General features: G+C 51.9%; 1 protein-coding gene and 1 long non-coding RNA gene across 6 annotated transcripts in view; one reads left to right on the plus strand and one right to left on the minus strand.

Moving 5' to 3' along the window:
• Positions 1–20003, plus strand: part of LOC120364682 (uncharacterized) — a 159696-nt gene that overhangs the window by 38258 nt on the left and 101435 nt on the right. The window contains exon 1 of one of the 4 annotated variants that reach the window (XR_012518047.1): positions 10858–19857. The exons of the other annotated variants lie outside the window; for them this stretch is intronic. This is a non-coding gene — a long non-coding RNA (uncharacterized LOC120364682). Of the gene's footprint in view, positions 1–10857; positions 19858–20003 lie in introns of those variants that run through there. 4 annotated transcript variants of the gene reach the window in all.
• On the minus strand, positions 5694–10784 carry THY1 (Thy-1 cell surface antigen). Of its 2 annotated transcripts, none has more exons than XM_003923595.4 (4): positions 10669–10784; positions 7843–7903; positions 7016–7351; positions 5694–6472 (listed from the first exon to the last, which is right to left on the minus strand). In XM_003923595.4, the coding sequence occupies exons 2-4, from the start codon at positions 7877–7879 to the stop codon at positions 6360–6362; spliced, it is 486 nt and encodes a 161-aa protein (XP_003923644.1). In that variant the 5' UTR covers positions 7880–7903; positions 10669–10784; the 3' UTR covers positions 5694–6359. The 2 variants fall into 2 exon arrangements, with proteins under 2 accessions (XP_003923644.1, XP_074256834.1); XM_074400733.1 differs by having other exon boundaries at positions 10615–10784.

The raw sequence follows: 20003 nt of genomic DNA on the forward strand, positions 1-20003 counted from the left end.
ACCAGGTTGTCTTTTGGCTAGGGTAGGTCTAGGAATGTTGTCTGTGAGGTATGGTCTAGAAAAGGGCCCAATGACCGGGCGCGGTGGCTCAAGCCTGTAATCCCAGCACTTTGGGAGGCCGAGGCGGGTGGATCACGAGGTCAAGAGATCGAGACCATCCTGGTCAACATGGCGAAACTCCGTCTCTACTAAAAATACAAAAAATTAGCTGGGCATGGTGGCGTGTGCCTGTAGTCCCAGCTGCTCAGGAGGCTGAGGCAGGAGAATTGCCTGAACCCAGGAGGCGGAGGTTGTGGTGAGCCGAGATCGCGCCATTGCACTCCAGCCTGGGTAACAAGAGCGAAACTCCGTCTCAAAAAAAAGAAAAGAAAAGAAAAGAAAAGGGCCCATTTAACTCTGACCAGTGCCCTATTCTGCTGTGGCTGAGCTGGTATCCAAGATGCCAGACAAGGTCCTTGCCACTCTTCCCTCTTCTGTCCTCAAGCAGAGAGAAAGGGTTTCTTCTGGAGCTGCGAGCCTTGCAGCCGGAGGCGAGGGGAGGAGTGATGCCGGCACTCCCGTAGCCACCCCGGCTGATGTCTCCGAAAGTTGTGTGCCTCTCAGTCCACCGGCTTGGGGCTCAGTTCAGCACTAGGACTCGCTTAGGAGTTGCAGTGCTTGTGGCCTAGACTGCCTTTCAAGTTTCTTTACAGCCCCGGAGCACTTGAGCCCATGGTGGCAAGGCTTGCAGGGACTCAAGCTCACGCTGCTGGGATTGGCCATTCCCCTGTGGCTAGGGCTGCTTTATATGCTCCCCTCATGGGTGGGCATTAGCTGAGTTTGGCCTGGTTTTGTGTTCTACTGTAACAGGGCACCACTGAGTTCAGTATTCCACAACGTCTGCGCTCTCCCTCTCCCCGTGCACAGAAACACTCTCCACACCTTGCTGCTGCTGCTGCGGGATGCAGGGATGGCGTCAGCGATTCAAGACTGTTTTTCCTGCCTCCTCAGCAGTTCCTCCAGCAGTATGAAGTTAAAGCCAGGGACTATGAGTGCTCCCCTGATTTTTGGTTCTTATGAAGGTGCTTTTTGTGTGTGTAGATAGTTGTTAAATTGGTGTCCTTGTGGGAGGTGGAAGGGGACAATTAGTGGAGTCTTCTATTCTGCCATCTTCCTCTTCCTCAATATGCCCTTTCTTGGAAATCCTTCCTTCCTTCCTTCTTTCCTTCCTTCCTTCCTTCCTTCCTTCCTTCCTTCCTCCCTCCCTCCCTCCCTCACTCCCTCCCTCACTCCCTCCCTCCTTCCCTCTCTCTTTCTCTCTCTCTCTTTCTTTCTTTCTTTTTTCTTCTTTCTCTTTCTTTCAAGACAGAGTCTTGCTGTGTCACCTAGACTGGAATGCAGTGGTTCCATCTCAGCAGCTCACTGCAGCCTCTGCCTCCTAGGTTCAAATGATTCTTGTGCCTCCTGGCTTCAAGTGATTCGTCTGTCTTGGCCTCCCAAAGTACTAGAATTACAGGCTTGAGCTATCGTACCCGGCTGTCTTGTTTTCTTTCATCTTTATTACTTTTAGTAGTCTTTATTACATATATTAATTAGAATTCTCTTTTATTTTATTTTTTTTTCAGATGAGGTCTCTGTCACCCAGGCTGGGAGTATAGTGGTGTGATCTTGGCTCACTGCAACCTCTGTCTTCTGAGCTCAAGTAATCCTCCTATTTCAGCCTCCTGAGTAGCTGGGACCATAGACATATGCCACCATGCTGGGCTAATTTTCTTTCTTTTTTTTTTTTTGGAGACGGAATCTTGCTTTGTTGCCCAGGCTGGAGTTCAGTGGTGTGGTCTTGGCTCACTATAGCCTCTGTCTCCTAGGTTCAAGTGACTCTCCTGCCTCAGTCTCCTGAGTAGCTGGTATTACAGGTGTGTGCCACCACACCCGGCTAATATTTGTATTTTTAGTAGAGACAGAGTTTCACCATGTTCGCCAGGCTGGTTTTGAACTCTTGACCTCAAGTGATCCACCCGCCTCAGCCTCTGAAAGTGCTGGGATTATAGGCATGAACCATCACGCCTGGCCTAATTTGAAGACTTACTGAAGTGAAGCCCTAAAGGGGAAAGAAAATAGAATCCTTTAGTCCATGTTTTCACCAAATTCAGGAACCTGCTTTACTGCAAACTTGGGAGGTGGCCTCCACCTGGCCACGCCCACTGCCAGGCACTCCCCAGCACTGCTGGGCAGCTCCAGCCATCACAGCACCTTCCTGGTTCGGAGCCTCACTTGGCCTCCGTGGAGCTCTTGCACTGGTCCCGCACCACCCTCCATATATGTCCACATCCTCAGGTCCCTCTGACCCCAGTTCTTCCCTCTGCCGGGCAAAGATGCCTCCTATAGGTCTGCACAGGACATGTTTCTCCTTGAGTGTATTGGGGACATTCCAGGCCCACGAGTGTCCTGAGGCTGAGAGTCCCTGTTGAGCAGAAGAGAGCTGATGGCCCTCTTGTCTAGCCAGGACTCTCTGAAGGACTCTAGCTTCAGCATTTTCTCACCAGTGACTGTGATGATTTACTTTTGACTTGGGATTTGTTTCTTTCACATGTAAAGACAGGCATGTCCTTCACAGCACAAAAGTTGCAGATTCAGAGAGGGACGTCAGGTGAAGAGGTGGGAGGAATGCGTGTCGCAGGTCCCTGGACACTGTGTAGATTTCTTGGTTGGCCAGTGAAAGTCCCCACGTCTCATGGAGATCCCCATGCCCTTCCCGAGGAAGCCTCTAGTGTCAGAGATGCAGATGTTGTGTATCTCAGTGGACAATCCAATCCAGAAACGGGGGTGTGGAGAGGGGTGTCTGTTGCTCTTGAGGAGGAATTCCATGGCCCCAGGTATGGACTTAGGTGCTCGAGGGGCACCCAGGAGAGAGGTGAGGACTGACAAGGGGGTGGATGGGGAGGGATCTGGGGCATGTGTACTGGAACCAGGGCTGGCCCAGTTCTCTGTAATTACCTAAGTCACCACAGACATCCCACAACTTCCACAAGGCCTGCTGACTTGACCAGAGAGGGACACATGGCTGTCACGGCCTGTGGCTGAAAGTCTGCAGGCCCCCAGCCCTCAGCAAGGTCATTCTGGGTAGGTTTATTTTATTTTTTTATTTTTTATTTATTATTATTATTTTTTTGAGATGGAGTTTCGCTCTTGTTACCCAGGTTGGAGTGCAATGGCGTGGTCTCAGCTCACCGCAACCTCCGCCTCCTGGGTTCAGGCAATTCTCCTGCCTCAGCCTCCTGAGCAGCTGGGATTACAGGCACGTGCCACCATGCCCAGCTACTTTTTTGTATTTTTAGTAGAGACGGGGTTTCACCATGTTGACTAGGATGGTCTCGATCTCTTGACCTCGTGATCCACCCTCCTCGGCCTCCCAAAGTGCTGGGATTACAGGCTTGAGCCACCGCGCCCGGCCTATTTTTTATTTTTTTGAGACAGAGTTTCCATCCTGTCACCCAGGCTGGAGTGCAGTGGTGTGATCTCGACTCACTGCAACCTCTGCCTCCTGGGTTCAAGTGAGTCTCCTGCGTGAGCCTCCTGAGTAGCTGGGATTACAGGCGCATACCACCATGCCAAGCTAATTTTTGTATTTTCAATAGAGATGGAGTTTCGAGACTAGTCTTGAATTCCGGACCTCAAGTGATCCGCCTCCTCCCAAAGTGCTGGGATTATGGGCGTGAGCCACCACGCCCAGCTCTGGGTAGGTTTGTGTTGTGAGACCTGATGCCCTGTTCTTCTCTTCTTTCCTGAAGCCTGTGGCCCTCTGGTGGCCTCTGTGGCTTCTTGAGCTAACCTTACCCACTCTGGGCGTCAGGTTCTGATCCCCTAAACATGGCTGTAGAGGGTGACACAACTCCCAGCTAAGAGTGTGTCTGCTCAACTCTTCAGGGATCCTGTATTAGAGTGTCATACAGGATCCTATAGGAGGTGTCATACAGATGCGAGGCTTCACACAGTGCCGCTCATTCCCTTCCAGAAAGACCTCCGTACTCTTAACTCTTACTCCCTGAGGGTGGGGCTCCCCACATTTCTCCAGCATTTGATCTCCCTTCCCCAACAGCGGCTCTTCTCACCAAGAAGCCTTTCCTTGGCATGGTGCTTGCAGCCCAATCAGGGATGAGGGAGAGGGGCCTGTCTCAGGGGTGTTCCTCTCTTCGGAGAGCTGTGGGCTGGCTGTATGTTGCTAAGTGGTCGTCAGCCTCCCAGCCCGGGACACCGACAGCTCCTCCTCTCTTTGCATGTGGTAACTACAGGGGTGGCAGGCAAGGCAGAGAGGTTGATGGGAGGTAGCAGGAGTGGGAGCCAGTGGCATAATTTAGATCTGGGGCCTTTAAGAAAAATGCTCAGAGCAATCATCCCACCCAGTGCTAAATATCAGATGAGTCAGCCTCTGGGCAGCTGTCACCTTCCTCCCCCAAATCCCTGGCAAAGCAGGGAGGCTGGCTTGGGGCTGCCTCTCTAACTCTGACAGCAATTGGAACCCACAGCTACCCTGCGGCCCCCCTCTAGCCCTCAATCCCAGGATGCTCACTCCCATTTTACTCTTCACTTTTAAGGGAGGAGCCAGGATAGGGCTCAGTGTTCCCTCCCTACTCCCAGAGGACAGTATTTGTCCCCAGTCCTTTCTCCTGCCAATGCTTCTGGATTTCGGAAGTGATGCCTCGAGGGTCTCTGGTGGAACCTCCTCCCGTGCTCACCCTGGCAACAGTGGATGTGCCTGGAAGGGACATTTCTGAAGAGCTACCAGAGCTGGGAAGAAAAAGCAGACTGCACAGCTCAGCGCAGGTTCACGCAAAGCCACCTGTGTATTTCAGAGCCAGAGCCACGTGGCTCGGCCCATGTGTTGGCAGGTGAGCGCGCTGTTCCTGCCAGGCGAGTCAGCACACATGGAATGTTCGCATATTTGGGCAAATGTGTCTCCTAGGGTCATTCTGGAAAGAAGCCCAGCATCTAGTTGTTAGTCCCCGGGGGCAGGGTCACTAATAAGTGGTTGGGGAGAAGTCAGGGAAGAGGTGGCGTCCCCCAGCCTCACCCGTGGAGACCCCAGTGAAGTGGGGCAGGCAGGCACTGCTGGAGGAGCGAAGGCCAGGTGGACATGAGGTCAGACTCCAGAGGCTTGGTTTTATTGTGCAGTTTTCTTTTTCCTCAATGAGATGCTGTAAGCTGTGGTGACACTATACACAGTCACAGAACAGGAAGAACCGCCGGGTGGGGGCTGGGGGTTGGGAAAAGCCATTTCCCGAGAAGTGTCCGGCTCCTGGGTCTTACTCCATGGCTTGCCTCGTGCCCCACAGAGGTCCCTGAGAAGGCAGGCCTGCGGGGCAGGGGGCTATCTGAGGGGCTCGGGCACCAGCCAGCAGGGACTGGCACTGATAGGCAAGGGGAGGAAGTGTCTCCCTTAGAAACATGGGCCAAACCCTGTGCAGCTCCGGGACTCCATCCCATCTGACTTGGAGGCTGTGGGTCAGAGCTCTGGAAGCCCCTGGGAGCTTGGGACAGCCTGAGAGGGTCTTGCCCTCCTCTGCAGCCCTCTCCACTGCAGGTGGAGACGGGTGGGGGGGCAGCAGGCCCACACTTTTAGCTTCCGTAGGCAGGGAGGGATGATGAACTCTCATCCTTTACCTCCTCCAAGCCTCCACTAGCATTGCTCTCCTGGCCAAATCTGCATCTTTACTGGGTCCTGCCCCAAGGCCCCTGGGGGACTTCCACAGTGGTAAGGAGGGCTGTTTTTTTTTTTTTTTTTTTTGGTCGTGGCTGAGAATGCTGGAGATGCTCAGTTCTCTCCCTCACAAGGTGGGCCACAAATTCTTGGTGGTGCCCTCACATCTGGGGTCTTTAGGCACCAGCCATGCCTGCCAAGGAGTGCTCTCCGCACAGACTATGTCTGTGCTAGGCTCAGACACAGCCTACCCACTCCTCATTCAAGTCTCTCCCAGGTCTCTGGGTCTCTGGTCCCGATTGGCAAGGATGACTTCTCCAGTGGCTGGTACCCCTCCATCCCACTACGCCTCACATGCTCTCACTCTCCATCAGGTCCCCAATCCTGGCTTCCCTTTTCATGAACTCTCAAAGGAAAGGAAGGATAAACCCTAAATAAACCAGACAGAAGCAGCTCTGGAACAAAGAGTACAAAAAGACAGCCAGAGGTGTGCGGCGAGGGTGAGGTGCCATGGGGGAGTGGGTGGATAATCGCATGCAGCACTGGGACTCCTGATGAGGGGTGGGGTCCCCACTTCTCCTCGAGGTGTGAGGGATTGGGGAGAGGGGGTCAGCCGACTCAGAGAAGTAGGATCTCTGCATTGGAACTTGAGGCCTCCTGTCTCCTCCATGGGCCCCACCAGTCACAGGGACATGAAATCCGTGGCCTGGAGGAGGGAGAGCGAGAGCAGGAGCAGCAGCAGCCACGAGGTGTTCTGAGCCAGCAGGCTGATGCCCTCACACTTGACCAGTTTGTCTGTGGAAAGAGAAGGGGGTTGGGGGCAGGGCAGGAAGGAAGAGGGATCAGGACTCGGGCAGGCACAGGCCCAAAGCAAGGGGGTACTGTCCCAAGGGAGATGGGCCCTGTGATATTTTAGCTGGGACCAGGAGCAGCCTGGTCTCAAAGAACCAGCCATCTTTCCCATCTGCATGTTACTGACCTCTTGCACACATATCATCTTAGGAAAACCTTACTAAACATCATCACAAGAAAACTGGCTGAGGGAGGTGGTGTCGTCCCTGTTTTCCAACTGGGGAGAAGGAAGACTGGGGAGGCCAAGGGCCTTGCCCGCGGTTCTGGTGGAAGAATCTACCACACTACTCTGCCTGTCTGACTGGCCCTGAGCTCTTCACCCCATTCACACTGAAGGCAGCGGTTCCCCAGTTGACCAGGTAGCAGTTGGGAGCGGGTGAGAGAGTTATGCAGCGATTCTCCTCTCCAGCCCAGCCAAGGGAACTGCCTGCTGTCCCCCAGTCTGGCTCTCCCAGCTCACTTGGCCTTGTTAGGGGCTTGCCTCACCTCTGAGGACAGTGACGTTCTGGGAGGAGATGGGTGGGGAATGGCCAGAGTGGTGGAGTGCGCACGTGTAGGTCCCCTCGTCCTTGCTGGTGAAGGCAGATAAGTAGAGGACCTTCATGTTGTATTTGCTGGTGAAGTTGGTTCGGGAGCGGTATGTGTGCTCAGGCACCCCCACGGTGCCAAAGAGCACGTGCTTCTTTGTCTCACGGGTCAGGCTGAACTCGTACTGGATGGGTGAGCTGGTGGTATTCTCGTGGCGGCAGTCCAGACGAAGGCTCTGGTCCACCAGGCAAGCCGTTAGGCTGGTCACCTTCTGCCCTCGGGAGGCCTGCAAGACTAGCACCAGCAGTGCCTCCTTCAGATGGGAAGAAGCTACGGAGCAGGGGCCTCCCACCCGCCTAAAGTGGAGAGACGGGCCTGGCTAGGAAGGGGACCGGGGTCTGCTCTCTGAGAGCCTTTCCCCATCCCAGGGGTCTCAGAGGGCCAGTTTAACTTCTCTGCAGACCCCAGCCTCCCTCCCCAGTCTGCTGGAGCCTTGGATTTTATCAATGTATTTCAAGGACAGGAGATCTTGGGGAGTTGATGCAGGTTCCGGGTTCCCATTTGGGGACTGTAGTTCAATAGTGTGAGGCAGGGCTCAGCAAATGGTTTCCAAAAGCCACCTCAGGCCATCAGAATATCAGGGAGGTGCATTGGCTGAGTTTGGGATGAAGAAGAGCCCTCTCTTTGTCATATGCGCTTTTCTGAGGCTGTGAGGGAGAAGCTGCTTCTCTGGAGGGAAGGAAGCCAGGGTGCCTGGAGCCCCAGCCCTGCCCAGTGCCGGGTACCTGTTAGTAGGAGAGCGATGCCGATGGCGGGGTTCATGGTTCTGGAAGCTCAGTCCAGGATCTGGGATGGGAACAGGATGTGAGTCAGCCAAAGTGTGCCACACTTACCGCCAGGGCTGGGGATCCCTGGGAACATGACATAATGGCTGTGGCAGACATCTAAGTCCCTCTCTCCATCCCCCTTCTCCCCACTTCTCACTGAATCCGACACTGCCACTGGCTCTTTCCTGCTCAGGGAAAGCAAGGGAGGAGGGAGAACAAGGCCTGTCATAGTACGTGTCTGTGTTTGGCCATGGAGCACTTACTAGCTAGGTGACTTTAAGTGACTTTACCACTCTTTTTCCTCTTTTTTTTTTTGAGACGAAGTTTCGCTCTTGTTGCCCAGACTGTAGTGCAATGGTGCGATCTTGGCTTACTGCAACCTTCACCTCCCAGGTTCAAGCAATTCTCCTGCCTCAGCCTTCCAAATAGCTGGGACTACAGGCGTGAGCCGCCATGCCCTGTTAATTTTTTTGTATTTTTAGTAGAGATGGGGTTTCACCATGTTAGCCAGGACGGTCTTGATCTCCTGACCTTGTGATCATCTGCCCACCTCAGCCTCTCAAAGTGCTGAGATTGCAGGCGTGAGCCCCCGTGCACAGCTTCTCCTCTTCTTACATTAACATAGTGTATGGTAATGTAAGACCTATGAGGCCTGGGGTTTCCTTTTTTTTTTTTTTTTTTTTGAGACAGAGTCTTGCTCTGTCACCAGGTGCTAGGCTGGAGTGCAGTGGCACAATCTCGGCTCACTGCAGTCTCCGCCTCCTGGGTTCAAGAATTCTCTTGCCTCAGCCTCCCGGGTAGCTGGGAGTACAGGCATGCGCCGCCACGCCCAGCTAAGTTTTTAAAACATTTATTTAGTAGAGACGAAGTTTCACCATGTTGGCCAGGATGGTCTCGATCTCTTGACCTCATGATCCGTCCGCCTCCACCTCCCAAAGTGCTGAGATTACAGGCGTGGGCCACGGTGCCCGGCCTCCTATTTTTTTTTTTTTAATTAATGGTGGTAAAATACAAAAAGCAACAATTACGATTTTAACCATTTAAATTCAGTACTTAAACTCGATATGCTCAGCAGTGCAGAATACACATTGCTGTGCAGCCCATCTCCGGAAAGGAAATCTCTGTATCCGTTAAACAAAGACTCTCCATTTAGGGACTTCCCATTTCCTGTTCAGAAGAAAGTTCCTAATGCTCATAACCGTTTCCATTTGGAGATTACTGGCACATAGCATACACTCCAAAGTTATTTATTGTGAATGAATGAATGAATCTCTCTGAATATTACGTACTCACGTGATATGGGGGTTAAGGAAAACAACCAACATCTGGCGATGATTGCTTCATATAAGTAAGCCACAAATCCCTGAGTCATTTGCCATCCCCAGTGAATGGCTAGAGACCATCTACCATGGCTAAGGATGCTCCCAGACAGGGAGCATCTATTCCTATCTGGAGAGGGCACAAGCTAAGCGTGTTCCTGGAAGAGGGAAAGTCACAGTGATCTCCGAGCGTATGTGAGCCAAGGATGCTTCCCAATTTCCAGCTCTCTGGAGTTCTGGCACTGCAGTTTTCCAGCCCAGTTTCAATAGCCTCCCTGACTAGGCTGTGTGCCTGGTCTTTTTTTTTTTTTTTGGCAGCCTTGTTTGAACCAACTCTTGGCGAGGCGATACGGAGCAGGTAGCCCAGCCTGTCCGCAGAGCAGTGCTCGCCCAGGAGAGGCCACAGAAGGGGCGTGCGCCCGCGAGCGCGCGCAGGGCATTGCCTGGGTTGCGTGCTCCCGGGTGCGCAGGGCGCGCCACTAGCCGAGTTCTGGGTCCCTGGCGCTCAGCCTTTTGATGGGTGAGGCTAGGATCCCGCAGCAGCTGCAGCTACAATCAATTCTCTCTCTGTCCCGGGGTGGAGCTGCTGCCCCGGACCAGAATCTGGAGGAAAGGGGGTCGGCATCTGGTTTTTGATTCAAGGACTCTGGCTTGAGACCATGTGCAGGCTTGGGATCGGAGGGGAAGGGGGAGCAGTGGCCAGGGCAAGAGAGGGAAGAAATGGATCTGAGGCTGGAGAGGACAGAGGAGCCAGGAGAGGGGTAGAGAGCGGCTGGGGAGGTGCAGTCTGTATTCATTTCCTCTGCTCTGTGTCCTCAGGGTCCAGACCCAGAAAAGGTCTGCTCTTCTTCCCTCTCCAGCCCTCGGTGGGCCTCACCCTTACTCCATTTTCGTATTCCAATCTTCTCCTTTTCCAATTGAGTCCCCCTTCCCCCTCTCTCATCCTCTTCCAGTTCTCCCCTCCCCCGTCCGCCCGCCTTCCACCCAGTCCCCGCCTGCGGCACTGCGGTTTCCTTCTCCAGTGCCCCGCACCCAGCCCGCCGCGGGGTCACCGGGCAGAGATTCCCTCTAGCTCGCCATCCTCCATCCTCTCCCCGCAGTTTAATCCGTCCTCCTCCCCACCTACGCGAGCTGGGTTTGGGGAGTCTGGGTGGAGCACAGAACCACAGGCTGTCCTTGGTGTCCTTCCTCCCTGTTCTCCAGCGCCCCAGCCCCAGACACCCGTCCTCCAGTGGGTGAAAGCCCCGAAGCGCCTTCCCCGAAAGGCGTCGGGGTGCGGCGCGGCCCCTGCCAAGTAGTAGCATCCCACTCCCGCCCCTGCCTGGAAAGCAGGCCCCTCCCTAAGCTCTGCGCTCTCCTTCCCTGGGCGCCCTCCGACCGTGGCCCGAAGTCTACTGTCGGGACGGCTTGCCTGGGCGTCTGACGGCTGTCCCGAGCCCCAGGTCCCGCCGGCTCCAGTTCCCACCTGGACTGGGGTCTTCCGCTGCTGCAGCCTCCTCCAAACGCGCCGCCGCCGCCGGTTGCTGCACCCAGCTCGGAGCCCGCAGTTTTCACCCGGGATGGAGGCGAGGGGGAGTGTAGAGACGGGGGCTCAGCCAATCAGAGGCGGAGATGGGGAAAGCAAGGATGGCAAGGTGGGGTGGGGGGTGGGGAAGGAAGAGAAGGCGGTCCCTTATTGGTGTTAGAGTGGCAGGTGGCGGCAGAAGGGGACCCTCACCCTGTGCTGGCAGGCCTGGCCAGGGACAGGAGAGTTCGGGACCTCAGGGTTTAGGCTGGGGCAGCCCAAAGAACAGTAGCCTCCTCCCCGAGCCCCGCAATGGTTGTTCCCCTTTTAAGGCTTTAACCCTTTCTTCAGACCTATTCTTCAGAAGTCTGTGGGAAAACCAGAGTGTAAGCGGTGCAGGATGCAGGCCGGGAGCGCCCGCGCCTCCGCGTTTCCTTTTCAGCTGGAGCCCACCTCCTCCGGAACCTTCAGTGAGAGGTTTTGGAATATTCCAGTCTTTCTGAAAGGAAGCTGGCTGTGTGTTTCTCAGTGTTGGAGCAGCCCTTCGCAAGCGAGGCAGGCCCTGCACCCACCCTATCCGTCCCCAGCACCCAGCCCCATTTCGGCCCCTCATCTATTCCAGAGCACCCGGCTCCTCAGGGGCCCTGCAGGCGCTTTCTGCTCTGGGCATCACGTCTTCTTCATCTCCTGGGCTGGCGCCTTCTGGCCCAGACAGCTGGAAGGTTCTTCTGGCTTTCCTGAGTACAGTCTGCTTGTCTGGTCTTCAGACCAGGGAAGGAGTGTTGCTTTTTAGCGGGCACTGTGCTGGGCACATTATATTCATGGCCGCCGTTACCCCATGGCCGCCTGCTGGGTTTATCCCATCTCAATCCTCATCCCCTGTCTTGGCTGGTAAGTGAGAGAGCTGGCGAATTGACCTGGGCTGTGGAACCCCAGCTCTCAAGGGTTTGCCATTCCTCTCCCTTATCCCAGCCCAGTGGGAGAGGAGAGAGGAACTCTGGGAAAGAGGAGGAGGCAGCCCCACAGAAAGGATTAGACTGAGGCCAGCTCCTGATCACCTGGGACACTCCTGATAACCCACCAATTGGATGTCACCAGAAGCCCTAGGCTCATTTTTGTAGACAGTGCTGATGACTTATCTCCCACTCACAGGTGTGATGAATTTTTTAGAACTAACGTTTGATTGATTTGTATCCTTCCCACCTCTTCATGAATTCTGGTTCGGCATTCTGTGGGCTGGCCCTGCCTCCCCACTGTGGGCCTGCCTGTTCTCCTGTTTCTTCATGGAAATCAGCTCTGGCACCTTCCCTGCAGTATCAGAAACCGCAGTGGCACTGTTGGAAGCCACTGTTGGAACCTCGCAAATGGGAGATTTGCTTGGTTTCCCAGCATTTAGAGTGATGGAGCATGCTTATTGGAATGAGCCTTGCAGATGGTTACGTACAAAGGGGCTCTTCACTTTGGCAAACCACAGAGGCTTCTAGGGCATTTTATGGAAAACGCAGCAGGCCTTGCCCATCTAGGACCTCCTTAATCTAGTACTAGAGCCAGCTGAGTCTGCACTTTTCTCACACTCCCCAGGATCTGGGGACTCTAACACATGATCTGGTAAGACTGTCCCTCTTTATAGGTGAGCTGACCTGGCTTCTTGTTCATAGGGTACTTTTAAATGCCATGGATGTCCTGGCCCCTGGCTGCTGACCTCCCTCCTACCCTCAAATCCATCCCGGCCATCTTCCCATTCATCTGCCTGCTGCATTCCAGACATGCTGGCTCTGGCTTCTCTCTATCACTTCATGGCAGTGTGCTCCTTCCTGCTTAACAGCTTTCTGATTCTGAGTCCAGAGCTCTTAACTGCGGAAGGCATCTGGGCTATGCTTGCTGAGACCCCGGATGCCCCGTTTCCCACTCTCTGGCCCCGTCTCTGAGTGTTGCTGGCTGGAAGGCCTGGCAGTGCTATTTTGATAAGGTTATGAGGACCTGGCCTAATTTCTGGGTCCCCAAGCACCTCGCTTTTAGGAAGGGGAAGGGAGTATAGACTGTAGAAGGTGTGGCAATTCTGTGTCTGCTAAAGCAAGATCTCTGATTGGATGGAATTAATGTCTCAGATGAGACATTTGAGGTCAGGGGCGAGGGCATGGAGGGAGGAGATTTAAAAACTCCATTTACTGTGGACTGGATGGAAGTGGCGAAAGCAGCAAGGCTTTAGAGGGATCCAGCTAAGGCGAGACTTCCTGCCGGAAGGCTGTGGCTGCCTTGTTGGTCTCTTAGACCTCTCTTTTCCCACCATCTCCTGTTGTCCCACTCAGACATATGGGGATGAAAACTCTTCTAAAAACACACAGTCCTTTAGGGTGATCTAGGGACTGCCAGCTATTCATTTGTTTCATCAGATTGTCTTTGTAGAATCACAGAGGTGGCTAAAGCTGCCTCATCTTTTAAATTATATATTTTTTTGAGACAGAGTCTCACTTTGTTACCCAGGCTAGAGTGCAGTGGTGCAATCACTGCTCACTGAACCCTTGACTTCCTGGGCTCAAGCTATCCTCTCGTCTCAGCCTCCTGAGTAGCTGGGACCATAGGCATTTGCCACTCTGCCTAGTTAATTAAACTTTTTTTTTTTTTTTTTTGGTAAAGATGGGATCTCACCATGTTGTCCAGGCTGATCTTGAACTCCTGGGCTCAAGCTGTCCTCCCGCCCGGCCTCTCAAAATGTTGGGATTACAGGCAAGAGCCTCTGGACCTAGCTTGCCCCACTATTTTATAGCTGGGACCCGAGGCCCAAGAAAGGTAATAGTTTGTCAAGGTCAGACAAATATTTTGAAGCATGGTCTGGACTATTGGATCTTAGGTTTCCTGACTCCGTGTACATTGCTCTCTAGTGCTCCCAGGGTGGGCCCTCAGATCTCTGCTAGACTCATTTTTCTGGTTCATGGTAAAATGAGTAAAACAAGGACAGTGCAGTTTACATCGAGGTGATAGCTGTCAGGTTATCATCTTGTTTTTTTTTTTTTTATTCTTCACCCTATTGATGAGGGAGAGATTCCCACCCCCTAAAGTTATGAGGTTCACGACGTGACCTCAACACTGGACGAATGGGATCAGTAGCAGTTTATTAGTCACCTATGGTCATACTGGGGAGGGTAACACTGCTTGCGATGAATTGCTACATGGGAGTTGCACTAAGAAACAGAGTGGAGATTACCAGGAACTATGAGAGGCAGGCTTCGTAATGTCAAAACGGTGGAATGCTCCCTGTTTTCTTTTCTTTTTTCTTTTTTTTTTTTTTTGAGACGGAGTTTCGCTCTTGTTACCCAGGCTGGAGTGCAATGGCGCGATCTCGGTTTACAGCAACCTCCGCCTCCTGGGTTCAGGCAATTCTCCTGCCTCAGCCTCCTGAGTAGCTGGGATTACAGGCACGCGCCACCATGCCCAGCTAATTTTTTGTATTTTTAGTAGAGACGGGGTTTCACCATGTTGACCAGGATGGTCTCGATCTCTCGACCTCGTGATCCACCCTCCTCGGCCTCCCAAAGTGCTGGGATTACAGGCTTGAGCCACTGTGCCCGGCCTGCTCCCTGTTTTCTCTAAGAGGATGTGATTGTCTGTCTGAGTAATTCTGTGGGCTGTCAGGGTGCTGAATCCCACTACTCAGGGATAAGCAGAAATTGTGCCTGGCCCCCACTATGAGAGTTGTTTGGCTGGGGGACCTCGTCCACAAAGTAGGGAGGGGATCTGGTAATTAGGCCATTTGAGGTCTCCCTGCTATCAAGGCAGCCATAATATTGAGCTCTAATCTTTGACTAATTGAGAGTATACACTTGCCTTTCCTATGCTTTCATTCTAAGGTTATACCTTTCCACTTTTCTGAAGAGGTGGTAGTAGATGATGATGATGATGATGATGATGATGATGATGATGATGATGTGTGTGTGTGTTTAATGTCCTACTTTATAAAAAAAAATTGGCCGCTTTCTGGTAATCCTCAAACTTCTTTGGAAATGTGATTAAGTCCATGAAATTAAAAAATCTTGAAATCACTGCTCTACACTCTTCTACCTCTCCGAACCTCTAGTTGAAGTCAACTCCCTGAGTGAGGTCAGCTCCCTGAGGAGCTGCATGTTTGGTTGGAGAATGTGACAAATAAAAACTAAACATTATCCATTAGAATGCAGGGCAGAAGTTGAGAGAAAGCACCAATAGATATATAATTTAATCTTTGATAGTTATTTATTTAAAAAAGTTTATTCGTGGATGTTTTAATTGATCAAATAATTAAGACATTATTGGCACCAATAATGTTCCAGGCACAGGGCTACACTCTAGGTATACAAAGATCAATAGAACACAACCTCAAAGGCTTGTTCCAATGGCAGAAACAGAAATGATACATGGACATTTAGAAAAAAATAGGGTAGATACAGAGGTAGAGATGTGTAAAGGGTACTGTGGGAGTCCAGAGGAGGGATAGATGATGACATGACCCAATCTGTCAGAGAGGGCTTTTTGGAGGTCAGGCATAAAACAAGACTTTTAAAGATAAATGGGAGTTGCCCAGGTATGGTAGACTGTCACATCAATGGCCTCCAGTGAGTCATGCCCCCCGGTGTCCATGTTTTTGTGCGATCCCTTTCTGCACTGATTCTGGGCTTGGCCATGTGCCTTGCTTTGGCCAATGGGCCATCAGCAAATGTGATGAAAGCAGAAGCTGGTGAAATGTTTGTACGTGGGGACTTCCTTTTTGGAGTTCAGTTGCCACTTGAGGAAGTCTGAACTGTCTCAGTTGACATCAATCACCATTTGGGATCTGCCAGCCCCCAGTTGACCTGCCATGGGACCACACAGGCATGTGACCTGCCGTAAGACCACAAAGGCATGCGTAATTCCAAGTGATGCCATACAGAAGAGAAATGAGCCACCCAGATAAGGCTACTGTGGTGATTCTAAAACATGGACACAAATTCTTTGACATTCCTTCATCAAGAGGTGACGTCTATGTCCCCTTGTCTTAAATCTCAATGGGCTTGTGACTGTTTCACCCAATAGAGTAGGACAGATGTGATGCTAGGAGACTTCTGCACTGAGGCCTTACAAGGCCACATAGCTTCTATTCTTTTCGCCAGAACAATCACTCTTGGAGCCAACATGGAAGACATCTGGCTATCCACCCTGCAGCCACCATGCCTGGCTCCAGGCAATTTCAAGTAAGGAGGGACTCTTCGGTGGCTGGAACAAGGATGACTCGTGTTAGGGAGTGGTGGAACAGTTGGCAAAAGCAAAGTTTTTCGTGGTAACTCTGACAACAGAAGATGAGCCTAATGAATTTGTGGATTTGGCTAAAGGGACCTGGAGACAGAATGCTCAAAGTGTCATTTGAGTGTTCCTAGTTGGCATGATAAAGTATTACAAGAGAGCTGAGCTACAAAAGGACCTGCTCAGTTTTTTAGGTGGAGAGAAAACTGGTTTTCATTGCCATTCTATCAGGCAATGGGCTCTTAAAATTAAAACTGGCCTAAAGGTAAAGATTAAATCAATGGTATGATTTTATAACCTCTGTTAAGACCCCAGGAGACTTAAGTGATATTCAGCAGACCTTCTTGACAAAACAGAAGGGTTTCTAAGAATGCTAAGGATGTTGTCCTTGCCAGGCACAGTGGCTCACACCTGTAATCTCAGCACTTTGGGAGGTTGAGGCAGGAGGATTCCTTGAACCCAGGAGTTTGAGATATCCTCGGCAACATAATGAGACCTCATCTTGGCGTGCTGTCACGTGTCTGTGACCCCAGATTACTTGGGAAGCTAAGGTGGGAGGATCTCTTGAGCCTGAGAGTTTGAGGCTTCAGTGAGGCACTCCAGCCTGAGCAACAGAACAATTCCCTGTCTTAAAAAATAAAAAAGGCATTGTCCTATTGTCCTATAGCTGAAGTGGAGTCTTTTTGAAATTAATTATATATGTGTTTTTTGGTGCATGAAGTGGACCCCAGTAATATTCACAGAAAACCCATAAAGTTTTAAGGAGTATTGTATTGGCAAAAGCTCCACCAGTTTGGAGTAAAAGGAACTGAAACAGTTCAAAATGAAAAGAAGCCTCTGGGCTTCCAACTTTCTATGGGCAGGGAGCTGGCTCCTATACACAGGTCCTTCTCTTAGGGAAAAGAAGGATCTTTTGGAAGGCAGAACCAACAGTCCAGAGAGTGTAACTAAGAGCCAGGGAGAACTGGGTCCTGTTCAAGTAACATTCCCTGCCTCTAGCACAGGGGTCCCAATGACATGTACTTGCCTGGATTTCAGAATTGCTTTGAATTGGTGATTGCTATGTGCCTCTCATTTCTCCCCTTTTAATGGGAGTATCTATTGAGCTTACCCTGTCCCTGTGCCCCCATTGTACATTGCGGTTGTGGTCTTGCCTGTTTAGTTCACAGGTCCCTGAGTGAAGAGGAGGCACCCCTGAGGAATTATATATACCCGAGGAGACTCGGCCTCGGCCAGACTTGCTGCAGATTTTGAGATCATGGCCTTGGAGCCTCATGTCATGATTGGATGCTTTGGGAAGGGTGGGTGTATTTCACAAGTGGAAGGACAGCACATCTTTAGGAGTAGCGGGCAGACTGTGGTAGAGTGCCACATTAATGCCCTCAGTCAGTCATGTCTCTTTCACACTGACTCTGGGCTTGGTTTGGTCAATAGCACTTTAGCAAACATGGTGCAAGCAATTTCCTAAGTGCTTGCCCATCTTAGGCAAGGACCCTGGGGCCCTGTGAGGAAGCTGGAGCTGGCCACAATGGAGAGACCTGAATGGAAGTGCTGTGGCTGCCATCCCCCACCCCCACCTGCGAGTTGCCCGTCACTAAGTAAAGCCCTTCCAGGATCACCCAGTGTCCAGCCCACCTGTCAACTGGCCACACATGCAGGAGTGAGCACAGTAAACTTCGTATGGAACCGCTCCCTGACCAAGCTGCTTGCCCGTAGAATAGATGACTTTGGTCACTAGTTGGGGTGGTTTGTTACAGAGCAATAGCTAACAAAGAAACCAGGTGAGGAGAGGGAAGAGGATCTAAGACAGAGGAGGCGGAAATACAGCAAAGCAAAGCAGAGGCAGGAACACACAGGATGTTTAGTTGCTCATGGCAGTGAGGGCTGAGAGAGGATGATGGAGAAATGGGGAGGGGGCAGTCAAGGAAGTCCATCTCTCTGGACTTGGGTATGAGGTGTCATGACAGGTTTATAGGAAGGCTGTGGTGTGGCTGGGTAGGTGTATTCTTCAGGAAGACTACTCTGGGAGATCAGGCGCAGTGGCTCACACCTGTTATCCCAGCACTTTGGGAGGCTGAGGTGAGCTTAGGAGTTCGAAACCACCCTGGCCAATGTGGCAAAACCCTGTCTCTCCTAAAATCACAAAAATTAGCTGGATGAGATGGCAGGTGCCTGTAGTCCCAACTATTCTGGAGGCTGAGACACAAGAATCACTTGAACCCAGGAGGCGGAGATCGCACCATTGCACTCCAGCCTGGGTGACAGAGTGAGACTGTCTCAAAAAAAAAAAAAAAAAAAAAAAAAAGGCAAGAAAGATTACTCTGGGGGCAGCGTGATGAGTGACTGGAGGGCCCCAGGGACCGTCTCCGGCCCTTAGTTCTTTGCCCTTGCAATGCACTCAGCACAGAGGTAGGGAGGCAGAAGGTCGCTTCTGGGGAGGAGGGTGGTGTGATGCACACTTCCTTGGGATCGAGACCCCTATTTGTCTCTTATTTACTGCTGTAGCTCTGGAGCTTCCAGGTCCTGGCACAAAGTAGAGTCACAGAATAAAACATTTTTGGATGAACCTGCAGCAGGGCCGCAGGGTAGGAGACGGCCTCCACTGAAAAGATTATTTGTTATTTGTTAAACTCACAGGTCCCCAGTAGGGGGCCACTGGGAAGCACTGCATTGGTCAGGAGGCACAGGGGGAGGGGCAGTTGTGGGCGGGAGCCTTTATTGTTGTTTTCAAGGGAATGAATGGACAAATAAGGATGAGCAGGCTCAGGATTGGCTATGTTGAATAATTTCAGTGGGCGCTGGGCTTAGGGGCTGTCCTAGTTGTATGGAACCTGGTCTTGGGCGATCAGGGAGGTGGCTGATGGCCCTGAGTGTGAGAGACAATAAAGGAGACGTTTGGAGCGTGCATTCTGGACTGGTTGGGTGGGAGGATTATCTCCGATCTCTACAAATTGGCTAACCGTGGGAGGGACAGTCACCTCCGATGTTAAAACATCATAATGCAGAAAATAAAAGACATGGTTAATACAGTCATGAGTTGAGGAGTGAGTGGGGAGGCAAGATAGAGGCTGCAAAGCAAAGAGGAGCTTTGTAAATGAGCAGCAGCTGCTCGGGGGCCCGCACGGTCCCTTCTTCACCTCAGGGGCTGGGCTGGGAGGTGGGTTGCAGGGTGGCTGAGAGATCGCCAGCATCTTCTGTGGAGGCCAGGACCTGCCTCCTGGTGAGATCCTCCTTCTGCCTGGCGGCCGGGCAGCAGCATCTGGCATGGAAACTCCAGGCATGAGCTGTGGGGCTGCCCGGACTGTCAGCTTCAACCTCGTGGTTTCAGCTTGGCTGAGCTCAGCTGTTCCCAGAGTGCACCAAGCCAAAGGAGAGCCAGACAGGGCTGTCTGAGAGGTGAGGATAGCCCCCCGAGACTGATTCAGTCTCTCCAGCAAAAAGAAAATGAATTAGTATTTTTTTTGGCGGGGACAGCTGTCTAGGGAATAAACAAGACTCATCCTTGTGGAATGTGAGCAGTTAGCTTTTTTTTTTTTTTAATATGTCTTTTGGGGAAAAATATACAAGCAGAGATCCCACAATCGTCCAAGGCCACTTCCACCTCCACCATCCACAGCTAAGACCATCACCAGCAAAACTGTTTTGTAAGCAAGCTTCTGCTCCCTGATATACAAGCTGTAGCATCCCCACAGTCTTCCAAAGAGGCCGACAATTCCCCAACGCCCTTGCCAGCTGGCTTCAGTTAGTAGTTGCAGAATGCAAATGAAGCATGTTGCAGCAACTCTGGGTCCTGCTGTTCCAAAGTGAGGGGAAATTCAACTCCCAGATGGGGAAGAGGAAGAAAGTCAGAAATACTTTCTTATGTTAGAGGCATTTCTGCTGCTTCTTGGCAGGAAGGTAAGGAGGAGAATGTTGTGGGTGTCCATTTTTTCAAAGTGCACTGTGTAGGAAAGCATGTGAGTTTCAGCTTCTCTGGGGCGCAGCCTGAGAGTCCATGTGATGATGTGTGTGTGGGTGTGCATACGTGTGTATGTGTGTGTGTG

The sequence above is a fragment of the Saimiri boliviensis genome, chromosome 6, assembly GCF_048565385.1.
Source record: "Saimiri boliviensis isolate mSaiBol1 chromosome 6, mSaiBol1.pri, whole genome shotgun sequence".
In the NCBI taxonomy this organism is placed as follows: domain Eukaryota; kingdom Metazoa; phylum Chordata; class Mammalia; order Primates; family Cebidae; genus Saimiri; species Saimiri boliviensis.